At 37.5% G+C, this 19,485-nt stretch overlaps 1 protein-coding gene and 1 long non-coding RNA gene across 2 annotated transcripts; one reads left to right on the top strand and one right to left on the bottom strand.

Annotated features, from left to right (window-relative positions):
• Positions 1-161: 161 nt before the first annotated feature.
• LOC148908794 (uncharacterized) lies at positions 162-4,728 on the bottom strand. Its single transcript, XR_016120710.1, has 3 exons — positions 4,563-4,728; positions 1,335-1,584; positions 162-695 (listed from the first exon to the last, which is right to left on the bottom strand). It is a non-coding gene; the product is annotated as an uncharacterized LOC148908794 (long non-coding RNA).
• Positions 4,206-19,175, top strand: LOC116304929 (angiopoietin-1 receptor). Its single transcript, XM_031714729.2, has 16 exons — positions 4,206-4,348; positions 6,231-7,195; positions 8,113-8,225; positions 9,275-9,333; positions 9,733-9,908; positions 10,297-10,488; positions 11,132-11,227; positions 12,256-12,416; positions 13,137-13,341; positions 13,887-13,997; positions 14,595-14,764; positions 15,381-15,503; positions 15,992-16,062; positions 16,394-16,434; positions 16,624-16,720; positions 17,570-19,175. Exons 4-16 carry the CDS (start codon positions 9,275-9,277, stop codon positions 17,700-17,702), a joined length of 1,635 nt encoding a protein of 544 aa, XP_031570589.2. The 5' UTR covers positions 4,206-4,348; positions 6,231-7,195; positions 8,113-8,225; the 3' UTR covers positions 17,703-19,175.
• The last annotated feature ends 310 nt before the right edge of the window (positions 19,176-19,485 follow it).

Genomic DNA, 19,485 nt, shown 5'->3' with positions numbered 1-19,485 from the left:
TTCCGATGCAACTATGGCTAAGAACTGCTCACCTCCAAAAAATTTGGGTAAGCTACGAAAAATACAATCTCGTTTTTACTATTATGTCAAACGTTTTAGTGAAACCCATGCCATGTCGTAGATGTATCCTTTTTTTTTTTTTTTTTTCTTCCATTCTCAGTATTTTTCTCTCTCATGCGCATGCTTAATATAGTTAACAAGATATTCTTGCAGCTGATGTCATAGGGTTCCCATAATATGAACGCCATAAATATGAAAGGATGCCCAACCCCTCTTCACAAACGCACAAAGAGGTTTTATTTGATTGCATCTCTTGTCTTCTCACTGTTTCGTAGGTATTCGTAACGCCACTACTTTTGACTATGGAGCAAACTTGACCATGCAGAATTTTACAGATCCATGCTCTCTTCATCCATGTCAGAATGCCACTTCATGTACCTCGTTTATCGATGTGTCAAGTGTTGAATATGTATGTAATTGTACTGAAGGGTTCTCTGGTAAAAACTGCTCACACTATGGTAAGAATTTCCATTGGTCTCCTCTCTCCACTCATTCTTTTCATTCATTCCTTGCTTGCTTATTTGCTTATTTGCTTGCTTACTTATTTGCTTGCTTGTTTTACTTGCTTGCTTGCTTGTTGCTTGCTTGCTTGCTTGCTTGCTTGCTTGCAGCTTGCTTGCTTTCTTGCTTTCTTGCTTGTTATAATAAATAAATATAAATAAATTTGGATTGGTCGATCGGTTGATTGATTGATTGCTTCTTCATTCTTTCTTTTTTCCTTTCTTTACTTTCTTCATTCTTTCATGACATCCTACCTTCCTTCCTTCCTTCGTTTGCTCCTATCTTCCTTCATTCCTTCATTTTCTGTTTTTTCCCCATTAGACTTCGAATTTTGGGAGTTTGTTCCAAGTGAGGAGATGCACAAATACAAAAATGGTAATATACTAATTCACAGAATTGAAAAGGATAAAACGCTGAAGTCTGTTATCTTATGCTGGGCAAATACAATTATTGCAATTAAAGTTATCCAAATGGCTATTAAAAACAGGCTGCTAATTTACTCCAGGTTGTATGGTTCTAAAACTACGAAATTAAAAAATTCGATGTGAATATGTTTCTTTGGGCCAAAAGTTTATATACGAAAAGAATGACTAGAAGTTTTTTGAGTAGGATATTTCGGACGATATCCATCGTCCATCATCAGTTTAATGACTCACTATAAAAAAAATTCAACTTCAAATTTTAAATTGTGATATATAATAATGCTATGGGAATGACAACGATTCGACTTATATATACTAATATATAGAATATTATCTAGTAGACCTCTTTACCTTGGACGTTTTCAGTTTTCCCATTCCAGACCACGTGCATGTCATTCTTTTGAGTAGACTCCTCTTTGTTTGGGTTGTATCCATGTTCGTGTGTTCAGCTCGTGTGCAACTGTTAAACCGAATAAATAGTACTTGAAACTAAAGTCAATGTTTCTTTTTCCTTCCTCAACTACAGTGGTTCTTCCTATTGCCGTTAGTGTTGCAAGTTCTGCTATGATTTCTGGATCCTTTGGTATCATCTATTTCATGGCTAAAGCAAGATTTTCGAAAATGTAAGTCCCCCACATTCTTAAAGAAAGAAAGAAAGAAAGAAAGAAAGAAAGAAGAAGAAAGAAAGAAAGAAGAAAGAATAAGAAGAAACGAAAGAAAGAAACGCCAAACACACAATAAAAACAGATAACTAGCCCCCCTCCATCCAGCCCCATCTCTCACGCTTTCTATCTAGCTCGCCCTCCCTCCTTCCTCCTTCCTTCCTTCTTCTTTCTTTCTTTCTTTCTGCCTTCCTCCTTCCTCCTTCCGCCACGATTCGTTATTTGTAATACGAAAAGAATTTTTTATGCACTAGGTGCCATATAGTCTATGCGGAAACTATTCTTTTGTTCTGTTAAAACAATTAATAAGAAAAGCTACGCTAGCACATCACAAATGCTTATTTGGGCATATAATTCTTCTCTCAGTAGCAACATTTGGTTATGTTCTGATCGTCATCATGTTCTGATTTCGTCGCAGAATTCCTACAAGAATCATCGTGGTTTGAAAGACGTTTACCTTAATAGTTCTTATGATGGACCGTGGCCACAAAGAGACATAATATTCCTGTGGCTTTTAGTGAATGTTTATTGTTAAAGAAATAAAAACAACGCTGTGAAGCTGACGTATGTTTGTCATTTTGTATGGGAAAATAACGATATTGGAAATACCAAGAACTTGGTAAACAGTGATGGTGTTAGAGTACTGTGACTGAATTCAAATTCCAACTCATGTTTTCATAAACAAATCTTGCAGATATATGGAAATTACTAAAGAAAATAACCAACCTAGATTTATGCTTGCTACTCCTAAGATTCATTTTCTTATTCTGTTGTTGTTGTTGAGATTTTAAGTAAATCTGTAAGCCAAAACATTTGGAAATATTTAAAATGCCGAATGTTTTTCAAATTTCGAGTGGTTCATCATTGCGTGACTATCCTAAGAACCTCTGGCTATATATGAATTTACAGTGACACAAGACGGGTCGCAAAAAAAAAAAAAAAAAAAAAAAGACCAAACAAAAATATTATAACATTAACTTCCCGCACTCGGTCTGTCGCCATTTAATGCCATTTAATCCTATCATTACGCCATGGTTGTTATAGCAGATGTAGCATTGTTTTTTATTTTTTATTTTTTGGTCAGCAACCAGTCTCAATCTAGGCATCTAATGTGGAGTTTGTTGGGTGTCTCGCTTTAATCAAGAAGTAGTTCTCCACTTTTCTTCGCACTAAATTCCAATTCGATCTTTGAGATAGCCGTTGCCCTGACAGATTACCCCGGAAGCTGTCTTAGGTTTTGATTAAAAAATGTGAAGGAATTCAATCAATGTTGTGTTCATTTATGGTCGATTAAGGGCTTTCATTTTGGTCCTTTGTGAATGGAGTCTCTACAATTAACCCTTTATTTCCTGGGCTTGGGCTATAAGTCTTGGATTAAATTAACTTTGTATTTTCATTACCCTGCATAAACAAAAGATTACTATTGTTATCATAAAGACACCTGATTTGACCCCCTTGCGTGATAATATTCGGTCATTCTCATTAACCACGACTCTTTCGCTCTCTTCCTTCTGATGATGTAACGCAGCAAGAGGGTCATGAAGGGGTAAAATGGGATCTGGCATTCGCCTTTTTGGGCTGGGAAAAATGGGATTTTATGCACTGGGAATGGGATTCATAAAGAAAAAAAATATATCGAAAATGGGAATGGAAATGAGATCAGTTGAGATTTGAGCAAAACAGTGGCTGGGACTAGACTATGTGGTTTGGTCAAAATGGGGGCTGAGAAATGGGATTAGGACCCCCTTCAGACCCCTGCAACAAAGCTGACCACATCTTGTTCACTCATATACAGCTACTTCAAAAGAAGGTTGATGAGTTTTCGGTTTTCAGTGTTGAATGCTGTATGTTTCACACTGAGTCCGAATTGCACTATGGACAACGTGAATCCAACTCAGCGAATAACAATATGAAATTTTTATAAACTTTGTCTTCACGTTTTTCGAGTATATTTTCTTCTGTGATGACACTATTTACATGTGAAAATAATATATTTCAAGCCTAGTTAGCAACAAGCAAGATGCTGCATGCAAGATGTAACAAAACCTTTACCTACCTGTATTACCTTTCCGATAGCTTCAAATTGTCCTAAATTCATTTCAGCCCTCGATCTCTAATATATACATTAGACTATGGATTTGCTACATTATTAATTGGTCAATTTCATTACTATGTAAGAAATAAAGACAATAATAAAAAACAATTTATTTGAGAAGGCCCTCGCGACAAGGACCAAGGGGTTAACAAAATCGTTCACTCATGAACGGTAGTTACACATAGTCAAGAACTTTATCTAACCATAGTTAATATTAACTATGATCTAACAAGTAGATAGGAAAACACATTATCAACAGGACATCGACAAAGTTGGGGAAATAGTAAAGTTGCTGACACGATTATCTTCCTTTTAAGCCTTAGGATTACATTTGACAGATGATTTGAGTTTCTACTGAATTTAGTCTATAGTTTCCAAGTGCACCCCACTGACCTAAGTCACACATGTCGAGTCATCTCATTGGTCGAATCGTATACGGAAGTTTGAAGCATGATTTACTATGCAGCTATTTAAGGCTATGCTCAACAACAGTACTTAGTGTTGTTCTGTGCCAGTCTCCAGTACGCTAGGTTGTTAGCGTACGAACGGCTTTAAGATTAACGTTCTTCGAAAAGCCGCCAACTCAAGATCTAAGACTTCAGCATCAAGTAAGTAAAATGCTTAGCTAGATCGTAAGGTAGATCGTGGCCGAATCGACTGAAGGTAAATATTTATTCTGAAGACGAAGAGAGAGCTCGAGAGAGCGGAGACAGAGAGTCGACAGCGTAAGCCCATTATATGCAAGCTTTTGGTTTACAAATTTATAAAAAAGAAATTCTGATTTTGCTTCACATGAGGCCTAAGAATGATGGCATGACTTACCGGCTAATTAAGGGAATACATCACGTCGCCTCTAATCAGGCTTGTAAGCTTTCTAATAATTGCTTAGTCTGCAATCACTTCACAATTTTTCCAAGTCCAACGTTTGACCTAATGTATACACATAAATGCATGTCTTAGTTTAAAATTTTAGTAAGGAAAAGCTTAATATAGCAGAGTTGTGAAATCTTTTTTTAAATTTTATATTCTTAAGCACCCGGAAATAACTGACTTTCGAAAGGGATATTCACTTTCGATTTAATTGAGTTCATCTTTGAAAGAAAAAGCATATGAGGCTAAATATAAAATATCGTACAGACGCTTCGGGTCAGAATTCGGACTTTTTCAGTATGGAGGGCGCTTGCCAAAGCATTTGTGTTAACCTATCTTGCACTCTTGCAAGATTGAAAATACGATAGGAATGTGCGTGTTTTGATATCAAAATAATTTGTTGACAACACGAGTGACGCATCGATAAACAGTATAACATCTTTTTATTTCGCTTCAGTTCACTTTACTTTGATTGACTAATAACATAACAGAATTATATATTTTGCTTGGGTTTTGGCACGCTTGAGTACGCTTAATCTAAAAAAGATATCAAAAATCTGAGATACTATTTTGAAGTTCATTATCTACAGAGTACACTTTTAAGGCAAAATATTGTAAAGCCCGTGCACAAGTTGAGGTAACGCGTATCTAGTTGGCATTGGCATACAGTGCATTGTGGTATTTTTTTGAGGGACCGTATTGTCAAGATGGCGTCTATTTTGTCCCCTAAGAGAGTCCTGCGATGCGATGCAGTGCCAATTCGACCAATTTCCCCCTCGATGTCAGGATGGCTAATAATAGCATCGTATCAGATGCACACTGACTTGTATTGATTTCTGAAAATTAGGTTATTAAATTCGAAGCAAAAAGAATAGGTACATATGCATTGCAAACACCGCACACTTAGCTTAATTTTTGACTGAATACATGATATGAAGAAGTGATGACATACAGTATGATAAATTCAATTCAAAAGAAACGACTTCAATTTGCCAACGTTTCATATTTTAAACGAAGTCGAAGAAAAGAGAAAGGAGAGAAACGTAAAATGAAATATGATGAAACGGGATTGAATAGCAAGATACAATGGGAAAGGAAATAATGCCTATATTATGCAATTTGTTCTTTGTCCAAGCGGAAAAAAGTGCAGGACAGCAGCGAAGAAAGAAATTGAATGAAAACTTAGTTACATGCACTGTTGTGATTAAACTCACGTATTTCTTCTTTTCTCTGTCTCTCTTTTTCTTTGGGTCGCTTTCACCGTTTAATACGGGCCGAGGTTTTTCATAATATTGTCCTTTTGTTTCCTCAAAAATCCAGGAAACTTTTCCGAGATTCGAGGTAATTGTCATATTTTGGAGAAATTCTTGCAAATTATTTTAATGAACAGCTTTTAGACCTGTCTCTTGTAGCACAACGAAGAAGTCTCATTATTATTATCTATATCTATTTATTCATTCATTCATTCATCCATTCATTCATTCATTCATTCATTCATTCATTCATTCATTCATTCATTCATTCATTTATTTATTTACTTATTTATTTATTTATTCATTTATTTATTCATTTATTTATTCATTTATTTATTTTATTTATTTATTTATTCATTTATTTAAGATTCAAAGATGAACAAGAAAGTCAATAAAGTACTTCAAAAGCTAAGTATTAAAACTCCAATTATACTATTATTATCCATATTTCTTTGCAAGTAAAAAGTATTTAGGTTTAAAGAGAGTCGCAGAATGAAAAAACAGGATATCTGGAAAACGTACGTAAGTATCCAAAGGTAGGTCTATAATGATATATATATATATATATATATATATTTGGTAAGTTTATTTGTTAGAATACGAATATTTGTTAGTAATTGTCGTTTATCGTAGGTTGGAAGATACGTGACGCTTCGAACCGTTCCGATAAACGACCGTAGTATTGATGTAATATAACACCGTTCTTTTTAAAAATCAACGCTACCAGCTAGAAAAGTTGGTAGATATGGTATTTGCAAAGATTTCTTCATTAATTCGAATACGGCTATCGTTATTTCAATTTACCAGCTTTTTGTTCTTCGGCTTTTACGATATTAATTGGCAATTAATCGAAGAAAACTAATTCTGCATCCGAATATTCGATCTATTTTCGAATCGGAAATTGATTTGCATTCAACGTAATCGTTTATCTCCGAGCAATCACTTCGGATCACTTTCATTCGCAATAAATTTCGAACCAATATTAACCAATAAGAATGAGGTATGATATATATGCTTATATATATGTTACATATATAAACCAGAAATCGAGTTAATACTTATCTATTGCTGTTTCCATAGTGATTGTCAATCAACAAACGGAGACCAATGTTACTGTTAAAGAAGGTGAAGATATCAAGATTAACTGTTCTAACAGTGCTCAAGGAGAAGGCCAGTGGAAGAACGAAGATGGAACTGATATCAAGCTATCAAGCAGGATAAGGATTGAAGGCAACAACATATTGGTTATCACCAACAGCTCACAGGACGATGCTGGCGTATACAAGTGTTTAAGGGGAAATAGTATAAATATCGTGAACCTGAGAGTCAAAGGTGGATATCTTTTTTCTTCCTTCCTTCCAACTATACTTCCTTCCATCCTTTCTAACATCCTTCCATCCTTCCTTCCATCCTTCCTTACCATCCTCCCTACCATCCTTCCTACCATCCTTCCTTCCATCCTTCCATCCATCCTCCCTACCATCCTTCTTACCATCCTTCCTTCCTTCCTTCCGTCCTTCCTTCCATCCATCCATCCTTCCTACCATCCTTATTTCCAGCCTTTCTAACATCCTTCCATTCGTCCATCCTACCATCCTTCCTTCCATTCCTATTTCCATCCATCCTTTCTACCATCCTTCCATCCTTCCTTCCATCCATCCTTTCTACCATCCTTCCATCCTTCCATCCATCCATCCATCCATCCATCCATCCATCCATCCATCCATCCTTCCTTCCTTCCATCCTTCCTTCCTTCCATCCTTCCTTCCTTCCATCCTTCCTTCCATCCTTCTTTCCTCCCTCCCTCCCTCCCTACTTATCAACCTGTAGACCTACGTAATAAACCTACCTTTCTTCCTTTTTTCCTCTCTTCTTCCATTTCCCAATTTCCTTTGTAGAATACAAATTACAAAAAATGCATCAGCTAAATAAATGTTCCCTCTTTTCTCTTTCTCTCCCTTCCCCTTTAAAGCTCCATGCAAGCCCGTAGCAAGGGAAGAGGGTGCCCCCCAGCGTTTTTCTAACGGTCAACACAAACAAAATCAGTCACACAAAAGCAAATCATATTTTGCGACATTTGGCTCCCCAAACCTTTAGGCTTTGTTTGCTACGGGCCTGCATGATTTAATTAATGTATTTCAAATGCACTGATCTCATAAAAGGATTCACGTTCCAATTATGTCTAAATGGACGAAAGTTACATTCGGTTTCATCTTATTTATAAAAGGTCCAATTTTTCGTATTCTTAGTGACCGTGAAAGTGAAGATTAGTCTTCGTATCCTGAACTGGAATTTTACAAATGAGATCAAAGACAAAACTACTTCTGATTACAAAAAATTCGAAGACAATTTCAAAGCGCAGGTAAATGTTTATATAATGATAATGATGTATGGTTTATATAACGCCCTTTCTATATTGACAAATGCAATCAATAGCGTTTACGATCATGAGAGGTGGCTAGTACGCGACAATGAGGGTCGTCACAGCCAGGGTTTCTTTACGTTCTCATGCTTCAATCTTTTACGTCCCTCCGAAAGAGTGCAAACAATTAATCGTGAAACACTAATTACTAAGGCCCTGTTCACACTATGCCGGAAAAATTTGAATCCGAATTTTTATTTATTCGATTAGGCCTACCGTCCACACTAGTCCGGGCGAATCTGGAACAATTCTTCACCGAAAACGATTTTTTTCGAATACGGTATCCAGAGTGGAACAATTTACAACGCCGGCTAGCCGTATTAGTGTGGACGGAGAACATTTCGTATCCGAAATGTTTCGAATACGATGACGTCATGATTGTCATGGGAACATGGCGGGAAGGCTAAAAATTCACCGCAGGCTCAATTTCAGCTTTGGTGCACATGCTCAGATGTGCAATGAAGCGTTTTCGCCGCCTCTGATCGGACTAGTGTGGACGCGAAACATTTTATCCGTTTTCTTGTGTGGACGGAAAATTTCTTTTTCGGTTTCGGTGTGAAAGTTGCGGATTCAAATTTATCCGGCATAGTGTGGACGGGGCCTAAATAGTATAAAAATCATGCTAATTAAACAATAGAAAACAATGGAACAATGCATGAAATTGTGCTATTTAGTATTACTAAAGTTTCATGGTTATATTGTTTGCACTCTATTGGCTAGTGTAATAAAGGTAGAGCGACGGGACCGCCATTTTACCAAGCCAGCTGGAAAGTCTAACCATTTGTAGATGTAATTGCAGAGGCACACTTTCTCCTCAGTTATTTTAGGTCCCCTGAGTGTTGGTCCGGCGAACACGAACCAACGAACTTGCGCACATTATCCTCATGCTCAAACAACTGAACCGACTGCGTGTTGGCTAAGACACACGTAAGACACATGTCCAAAGAAATCTTTTTTTATATATATCTGGACTATTTTTATTTTATCAGATGGCTGTAGTGTACAAAAACCTTGAAGGATACGCTGGAGTAGAAATCCTAGAAATACGGTGAGAAACGAAGCAAAATTGAAGCTTACGGATTATATTATTTGCCGTGATTATGGATATTTTTAAATTTCGGTGACAAACACTGATTTAAAGAACCTACCCTGGTCCCACTTCTCACAGGAGCTCTGCTTCGGCACACACCCCCCCCCCCCCCCCACCCCCCCTCCTCATCCCACATCTCCTCGGCCTTCAACTTACCCTTTTAAAAATCCTTGACCCATCGGTATCCTAAATTTTGCCATATAATTGTAAGATCAACGCCACATATACCCCTAGAAACAAAATTCATTAAAATTAGTTCAAAACTAGTTGCATTTAAGCTTGATTTTTTTCCCTTCCTTCCTTCCTTCCTTCCTTCCTTCCTTCCTTATTTCTTATTTTTGCTTTTGACTTGTACAGTAATGGTAGCATCAGAGTCATTTTCCGTGTGATCGTGGTTCAAGTCGTTAATAAAAAAGGCGAAACAACAATTAAAAGGATAGTTGTTGCTCAGAAAATCGTCGATCAGACCAAGACTGGATGGATAAATGATAATTTACAAGTTGACACGAGCCCCGAAGCATTTGAAACAGACTGTATGTATGAAAATATTTTTTTTTGCATTCTTATTTATTTATTGGATTACGTGTTATAGTAATTATTAGAAGTTTCTTTACTGGGTTGTGTATAATTAATATATAATTATTAGGAGAAAATCCTTCAAACTAAATAAATAAATATAATATATATATATATATATATTTTTTTTTTTGTATAAACAAATCATCATCTAAAATCGGCAAGCGCAATCCCGGTTATGTTGAGTTGCTAATATCATAGAAATATTTGCACAATTTGGATTGGAAATTATTACCAAGTACTTATATCCTATAAATAAACCCCTCCTCGTAATCAATCTTGTACTATTTTTTAGTAAAAAGAATTTTTTTGAAGTCTTCTGCTCTCGATGACTCTTTTTTCCAGCACCTCCGCCACAGCCAGAAAATGTCACTCTTATCGAGGCCACAGATGATGGCGCAGAAATAGCATGGGATAAACCTCAGAACCACATCTATTATGGTATAAAGGGATATCTTATTGAGTACTGGGTATTTTCGCAGCCGAAAAATAAAGAAAACACAGGCATCATCAAAGGTCAACGATCGAAAATAACAGGTAAATCTCCAAGATTATATCATGTTATAAATTCGATTTGTTCAAAGAAAAATGTGTAACGACTTGATGCAAAGGATTGGGGGACGCATTATTGGCAATAGTAATGGCATTGATGGATTGAGAGATGAAGGCCCACTGCGCATATACATATGCATAGAAAACTTGGATTGGGTGTTAACATTGGCCTAGTGTGTTTAAATACTGATACATCCGAGAGAAAATCTCAAGCAGCCAAAGAGAAGTTAGTTGTATAAAGTGGCAATGCATATGTACTATCCATACCGTTATCTATCTACCTATAGACCTCTACCTTGAACGTACTGTTTCCCCACTTCAGACCACGTGTCATTCTCTTGAGAATAAACTGAAAATTCTTAGTTTAAGTTGTATCCATTATTCATCTGTCTTCCCATACGCAACCCTTAAACAAAGAGATGGTACTCTAGGGATGCCATGTGGTTTGAAATGGGAAAACATTCCGTCCAAGGTTAGCCTAGGTCTAAAGTCTCTTGCAGCACTTCGAAATGCAGCTCAATTTGGGGGTCAAAACGTTAGGTTCCCAAATTTTCAAATGATTGAATTTTTTTTTGACTTTACATGCAAGTGGTCTGATTGCATATTAAACGTTCTATACAAAAAACAGGCTTAAAAGATGGCACTGCTTATGTGGCAAGAGTGGTTGGCATGAACCAGGAAAGAGGACAGGAGAGCGATAACATTGACATAAGAACCAAAGAAGGTAGACCAAGAAAAAAAATGCTTTAAAAGTAACTACGGAGATGTAAATATAACTAGTTCTTCGAAGAAAGGAAATCTTCCTTTCACGTGTCTATGAAAAGCAATATCAGATAACGTTTACCTTGGATTTTGGGATTGAATTAAGAAAAGCAAAGGGGTTCACTAGTTTGTCCCAAAGGCTGATCCGGAGGGGGGGGAGGATTGGATGGTTAGTCACTCCCCTTTAGAGAAAATAATAAGAATAAATGATAAGTTAAGACCTAAAAAGAACGCTATTTGATATATTTCTAGGTAATAGTCACCCCTTGAAATCGTTCTGGATCTGATCCGTCACTGACGGTCGTTCTTGTCCCATAATACAGTATCATAAATAAAAGTCCAACAAACCCTTTTTTTTGGTCGGGTAAAGGTGCGATTACACGGTGCAATTTTCTCTGCAACGTGTTTCTCAACGGCGTAGCGACACAAGTTGCATGTAGAGGTGCAGCGTGTAACCTACAGCGCAATCGGAAAAAATGTTGCGAGACAAGTTGCAGCAATCGTTGCGAAAATTAGAAAGAGACCGTGTAATCACTCTTGCAACTTGTGTCGCAACGCCGTTGTGAGACAAGTTGCAGAGAAAATTGCACCGCACAATCGCACCTTAAAGATTAATCTTCTAAAAAAGATGAATACCAGATGATCTGAAATAGTGACGTAGAATGGCGTCAATGCAAAACTGAGGTGTCACGAAGCCGTTGCAAAAACTAACCACCGAAAAATAAGAATATGTCCACCGTTGCAATAAAAATATAAAACTCATTAGTTATTGTGTTACTGTCATCATTCTCTTATTAGCAACGTTGTCCCTCCCATATGGTGGCCTGAAAACCAATAATTTCGAGGGAAAAAGTGACACCTCAGTTTTAGAAATTTTTCGATTCTGATTGTCTAAAAACTTTTTTCTCAGATCAGTTGGCAGTAGTTTTGGAGAAAAAGTGTTTACATGCATCCATACCTTAATGCGACTATGATTTTGTTATTTTCTAGCTGTACTGGCTGGCTGGATCATTGCCCTCATTGTCATCTTCAGTATCCTATTTCTGCTCATCATTATTGCTGTTATTATTTTCCTGTGCCGCCGAAGGAGGGTGCAAAAAGAAAAAGAAAAACAAGAAATGTTTGCGATGAGTAGCATTAGGCAAGAAAAGGTAAAACCTAGTTGACAATGATCCTGCAGAATCCTAGAGTACAAATGCTAAATGCAGTGTGCATTAGATATCACTATTTAGCAGTAAATAGCACTAATTAAACAAAAGAAAACAATAGAATTAGCATAAAATAACACTACTTAGTGATATTTATGTTGCACACTTTTAGTGTTTGTACTCTATCATTGAACTATATTTATATGCATACGATCTATCGACGCAAGTATACGTGGAAAAATGCACTTGTTCATCCCCTCACCCGTCTCTCCGGGTAAATGGTGGACAACCCTGGTTTAGCATATAATCATTGATGAAATATTAGCTATTTTTCTCTATCACTGCTAAAAAGTGATACTGATATATCTTGACACGCGAAAATAACACCATTGGTAAGAATTCTTAGGAATCACATTAATCAAAAACAAAAACGAAAAAAAAACCTACCAAAATTGTATTTCATCGATAATTATATATGAAAAAGAATATCACCTGTCCACTTGGATATACGGATTTTATCTTCTCGTGTTAAGAATATCTTACTCTTTCTCTGCGCTTACTCGTAAGATATCACCTCAACACTCGAAGATAAAATCTCCGCGCACCCATGTAATATCTTCTATACCACATACAAGACGCTGCGTTTCATAGCTTTACTCCTACTCACCAAACAAATGTTCTTTTTCACTGAACTATGCATATCACATTTTTCTTGTTCCTAAGATCAATGAAGTAGAAAAGGGCCAGCCACATCTAAAATCCTTCACCAACAAAACGTACGATATGTCTGATGGTAGTTGGATAGACTTTCCAAGAGAAAGTCTGGTGCTGCAGGATGTACTCGGGTCTGGAGAATTTGGTGTTGTACACAGAGGGAAGCTCATGCAAGATGGAAAAACCATAGAATGTGCAGTCAAGACTCTAAAAGGTAAAATGCAAGCAAAGTGCGACATAAGTATATCATAACCATTTTTGACTTATACCTATAGGACGCGAACTGCTCCATTTAAGACGCGATCACAAGGATCAATTTTCTCAGTAACTTGGTTCGCAACGGCGTTGCGACGCAAGTTGCATGTAGCATTGCAGCGTGTAATATAACCTACAGCGCAGTTTAAAAGATGTTGCGATACAAGTTGCAGCAATCGTTACAAAATGTAGAATTCGTTTCTCCTTCTGGCAACGATTGCGTCTCCGTTTCGTCGTGTAGGATTTTCTCAGCAACTTGGTTCGCAACGGCGTTGCCACGCAAGTTACATGGTGCATTGCAACGTGTAATATAACCTACAGCGCGATTTGAAAAAAAATGTTGCGATACAAATTGCAGCAATCGTTGTAAAATGTAAAATTCGTTTCTACTTTTGGCAACGTTTGCATCTCCGTTGCATCGTGTAGACACTCTTGAAACTTGTCTCGCAACGCTTTTTTTTAACGATCTTCAATTTTATATGAATATTTTGTTTTTATTTACAGGTGATGCAGGACCAGAACAGTACCGTGCGTTGTATGAAGAACTCGAGATTATGGCCAACATTGGAAATCATCCAAACCTGGTCAATCTTATCGGGGCAACTGCTGAAGAAGGTTTGTCCTGTATGGTCAAAGAAAATAGTTTATTAGGTTTTCCTAATCGTTGACATGTTTTCGTTTCGGCATCCTACTAAAAATAGATCACATGCTATGTCATTATATTACGTAGCAAAAACTGGATGGGAAAAGAATTTCTAAAACGTTTAACGATACCCTGAAACAACCTCTTGGCTGATTAAACTCAAGGCTAGGCTAAATCACAGAGCGAACCCTGAAACAACCTCTTGGCTGATCTAAGTCACAGTATGGTTAACTTACAGATAGAACCCTAAAACAACCTAAGGGCTGGTGAAAGTCAGGGCGGGGATAACTAAAAGATCGAATTAAAATTTGAGCTTGTCAGGTTTTGCGGATAAAAAATAAAATAAAAAAAACACCCTCTAATCAAAGTTGGATCCTAATTCTACTCACATGACAACAGGTTGCGTCCAGAAACCCAACCCGTGACTCTAAAGGCGAGAGGTGAGTGGCGAAGGCACCATTCCTACGCCAGCCACGACTCCCCAACAATCGTTAACAATCGATATCAATAGCTTATTCGAAAGTTTTTTGGTCAGACTTTTTTTTTTTTTTTTTTTTTTTTTTTTGCAGATAAATTATATGTCATCGTGGAGTTTGCGCGACATGGATCGCTGATTGAGTATCTTAGAAGTCAAAGGCTCAAACCCGAAAAAGAATATGAATTTGAACTAAAATACGTAAACAGGTTGCGTATTGCGCTGGATGTTGCTAAAGGGATGGCTTTTCTGCAGAGTAAAAGGGTAGGTTAACTTTGCCAAAGTAATACAAAAAGCAGTATGGGATATGTTTTTTTACGAGCAATATAGACCTTCTCGGCTCGGGCGTAATGTTTTTCCATTTCAGACCACGTTTCATTCCCTTGCGAATAAGATTCTTCGTTTGAGTTGTATCCATATTCATGTGTCTTCACTCGTGTACTCTTGAGAATGACACCTGGTCTGAAATGGGAAGACATTACGCGCTATACGAGGAGTTCTATTTGTGAAAATAGAGGTGGAACCTATAGATCTTTTTAGCTTGCATTTCAGATTTTAGACCACATGTCATTCTCTTGAATGAGGTTCTTTGTTTGAGTTGTATATTCCATATCCATGTGTCTTCTCATGTACAACCGTTAAACAAAGAAATGATACTCTTGGGAATGAAACGTGGTCTGAAATGACAAAAAAATAGCTCCTAAGTTAAAAAGGTCTAAAAAGGGTAACACGTCCCCCTTGAATCGTTATAGTCTACGGGTGGCGCTAGTTCAATACATGTTCAAAGATTACAATTAATTATTACAAATCGCTTGATACATTGGAAGCTTACTCTTTTACTTGATGATTGACTTACCTTTTTTGTGGTTTCCGATCATAGTGCGTTCATCGTGACCTGGCTGCAAGGAACGTTCTGTTGGCAGACGACTTTGTTGCAAAGGTAGCAGACTTTGGCTTGTCACGTGATATCTACGAAACGGGAGAATACGAGAAGACTACTGGGGTGAGTACAAATGAGAACGATTGCAATATCAAAATGTCTGGTATTAGAAAGTAATCTCACTGACCACAGTCATTATTAATAAGCTATATCGTGCTGTAATTTCGTGAAAAAATGTCATATTTTCACACTGGCAATCCCAAACATTAGTAATAGACATCTACCATATTAGTAATGTTTTCCTATTTTAGACCACGTGTCATTCCCTTGAGAAAAATATTCTTTTTTGAGTCGTTTCCATATGTAAGTGTCTTCTCATGCGTAACCATTAAGCAAAGAAATGATTCTCTAGAGAATGACACGTGGTCTGAAATAGAGAAACATTACGCCCAAGGTAAAGAGGTCTATAGTTTGAGTTTTGCGAAGTCAGTCATGGTCAGAATGGCAAACAAATAAAGGCTGTCAGGAGTGGATGGCTGGGACTTCATTTAATGTGTTCTAAATAAACTCTTATAACATATGTCCTTTCGTTATCACATTCTTATGTACAGGGGAAAGTACCGACCAGATGGATGGCCATCGAGTCCTTAGAGATAAGGAAATTTACTCTGAAGTCTGACATGTAAGTATCATTTATAACTAAGAAATATAAACGTGCGCTGGAAGAAGCTGCACAGCACGAGAAAGGATAATATGATAATTTCTTTCCCAAATGATTATAGCTAGATTAAAACTCATCAACTAATGAGTACTTGTAGGATGGCAAGCATGCAAAGATGGCATACAAAGCTACCAGCCGGTCAGCGAACACGCCACCCGGAGCGTGGGCGCATGCGTAGCGTGGATGGTCCGCTGGCCAACGGTGCTTAGGCTAGCAGGCTTAGTTGTGGTTTTAACTTTGCCTAAATTACATTTAGCCCCATTTAAAGTGACTTGTTATTTCTACGTTTCAGTTGGTCATTTGGTGTCCTTCTTTGGGAGATTGAAACCAAAGGTTTGTTTTTACAACTTTATAACTTCAACTGATTTTCATTCCTCATCCCCCTTGTAATTGAGAAGAGAATAAACAAGCTTGTCACCACTTAAGTTGAAACCTATACCCCTTCGAGTTGTAGAGGAATTCTGGGGAGTTTGATTGTTGGGATTTTTTCCCTAATCTTTGAAATAACTACTTTATTTAAAGGTCTGATGCCCCATGGAGCGGTCTCCTACATCGAACTTGTTGACAGACTTAAAAGAGGGCATAGACTTGAGCAACCGAATGGAACACCCGATGAATTGTAAGTTCTTTACAGTAATCACCCCTCACTGCTACGCAAAACACTGCTTTCTCAAACGGATCACAGGAATATAGAATTTGCTTGGAGGTTTTGTGGGATGTGTCTGCCATTGCAGACGCCTTTTGGCACTTTACGTTTTGTTAACTCCTGCAACACAATCCAAGTATAAGAACATAAGAACTTTCAGACTTTGCCGGTAGCTCTAACAATACGTTCGCGCCAAAACTAGACCACAATCAACCATGTGCACAACATAATCGTTTGCACCTGACCTAGACCATAATTTACTCCGTTAGTACAACATGCTCGCGCCAGCACTAGAGCAAGGTGCACCAAGAAGTACCAACATTAGACCACAATCCCCCACACAGACAACTAGATCTTGTCAACACTACAACACCACCAAGCAACATGTTAGTACCAGCACTAGAGCAAAGTGCACCAAGAAGCACCAACATTAGACCACAATCCCCCATACAGACAACTAGATCTTGTCAATACTAGAACACCACCAAGCAACATGTTAGTACCAGCACTAGAGCAAAGTGCACCAAGACGTACCAACATTAGACCACAATCCTCCACACAGACAACTAGATCTTGTCAACACTACAACACCACCAAGCAACATGTTAGTACCGGCACTAGAGCAAAGTGCACCAAGAAGTACCAACACTAGACCACAATCCCCCATACAGACAACACGATCTTGTCAACACTAGAACACAACCAAGCAACATGTTAGTTATCCACTTTACCTTAGTGAAGCACAAAGAAGTCTATAACAAGTCCAAAGAATCCCATAATTTTAGCCATTGTTAATCTACGCCTTCTTGTTTCCTTTAACAGGTATGCTTTAATGCAGAAATGTTGGGCAGCAGATCCTTCTGACCGTCCAAATTTCCTTGACGTTCGTGACACGCTGGAGACCTTGCTCAGTGATGCGGATGACTATTTGGAAGAAAACCCTTACGTGGCCTGAGTCTCGGAAGCAGTTTTGCAGGATACGACGTCTTGCCAGACACCGAATAGATTAAGCTCAAATAATTTTACAGTGTACTAAAGTAATACGAGCATTACGAGGCAATTTTCTGTTCTTTTCGCAGGACAGTAAATTCATGACACAATTTATAATCAATTTTCCGCGACCAGAGTTTTAATTTTTTTGATATTTTAGTTAAATTGTTGAGCTTGTAGGACATAGCAATGGTAACTAGTGGAAGTCGGAACGATTAATATACTATTACACTTCATAATGATAATCTAATACTTAATACTCAATGCAACTTTGCGTTCTATCCACTCCATTTCGCAGAACTAGTAATTAGCTATCTAGTTGTTAGCTACCTCGGCTGACGTAAAAAAGCAATATAAATTTAGAGAAAAGAGTCCTGGATGTCCTGAATAAGAAGCTTGTTAAAACGATTGGATCGCGTAAAGGATTTTTTTCTGGATCCACCTCCGCCCTGGTCTTCTACGCAGCCGCTATTAGTGTCGTCACGCAACGCTCTACTTAGGGGAGTGAGCGTTGCGTGACGAGACTACCTCAACCTATAATCACTTTCTTCTCCATATTTTATTATATCTTAAGCTTTGCGATTCGTATTTATACTCACACCAAGAATAAATTGAATACGGAGCACAACATTTTAATCAAGTTTGATGTTTACTTTGTGATGTGGTGCAAATTTTGTATAGAGGCTTTATACCATCACGTGATGGCAGCCACGACAGGACTTATGTGTTGTGGCTCCTGTCATGGCTGCATCAAAATGATCACCTTAGTCTATATGTTGCGTATGTAATTTTACTAGATTCTATTGAGAACATCACGTCATAGTCTTATCTGATCAGTTTACAAGGAAAACAATTCATTTCACCAGAGGATATTGTCAGTGCCTCCTGTCATGGTTGCTATCATGTGATGGTACAAAGCCTCCATATAGTGGTTTCGTGACTGCAATAGATAGAAAATACCCTATTGGAATTGAAATCTCTGCTCAAACAAAAATTCAAACCAATTCTTATCCTCGGACAGTATCAGCATTTGAGTATTCATATAGAATATGCGCAATATTAGTATCAAATATTATCAGGCGATATCCCAGTAGCCTCCTATGCAGCCGCTATTGGTGTAATCACGCGGCGCTCACTAAAATCTAAGCCGTCAGAAGGAGTTAATTTACTAATTATTGTAGATAGAAAAGCCCCGCAATAACTTTAAGATAATTGTCAGAGTTAAACAAAAGTATCGAATTTAATTTTTTTACGCAAAAGAGTTGAAAGGGTCAGTTTTCGGCTGTATTACAAAAGTTCAAGATTCCAAATTTGCTTTTGTCCAGAAGATTAGCGCCCAGTCATAAATCCAGAGAAGTCGTACACCAAGTTAACTTGCACTAATAACAAAACTGACATTTAGTCTTAGCTTAAATAAATAAGATGCTTACTTCGCTCAGTCTTGTTGGTCTGATCCATTGATCCCATTATCCACTATGATATTATACCTTGATCCATTACTCCATGGTTCACAATGTTAATGATAGTCTGATCCATTGATCCCATTATCCACTATAATATTACACCTTGATCCATTGTACCATGGCACTTTTTCAATGATCGTCTGATCCATTGATCCCATTATCCACTATAATATTATACCTTGATCCATTGCTCCATGGCACTTTTTCAATGATCGTCTGATCCATTGATCCCATTATCCACTATAATATTACACCTTGATCCAATGTACCATGGCACTTTTTCAA

The sequence above is a fragment of the Actinia tenebrosa genome, unplaced genomic scaffold (assembly GCF_029948245.1).
Source record: "Actinia tenebrosa isolate PJP-AT-01 unplaced genomic scaffold, QUT_ActTen_1.0 PGA_scaffold3__52_contigs__length_22856419, whole genome shotgun sequence".
Lineage (NCBI taxonomy): Eukaryota > Metazoa > Cnidaria > Anthozoa > Actiniaria > Actiniidae > Actinia > Actinia tenebrosa.
This window is presented reverse-complemented; position numbering and strand designations above follow the sequence as displayed.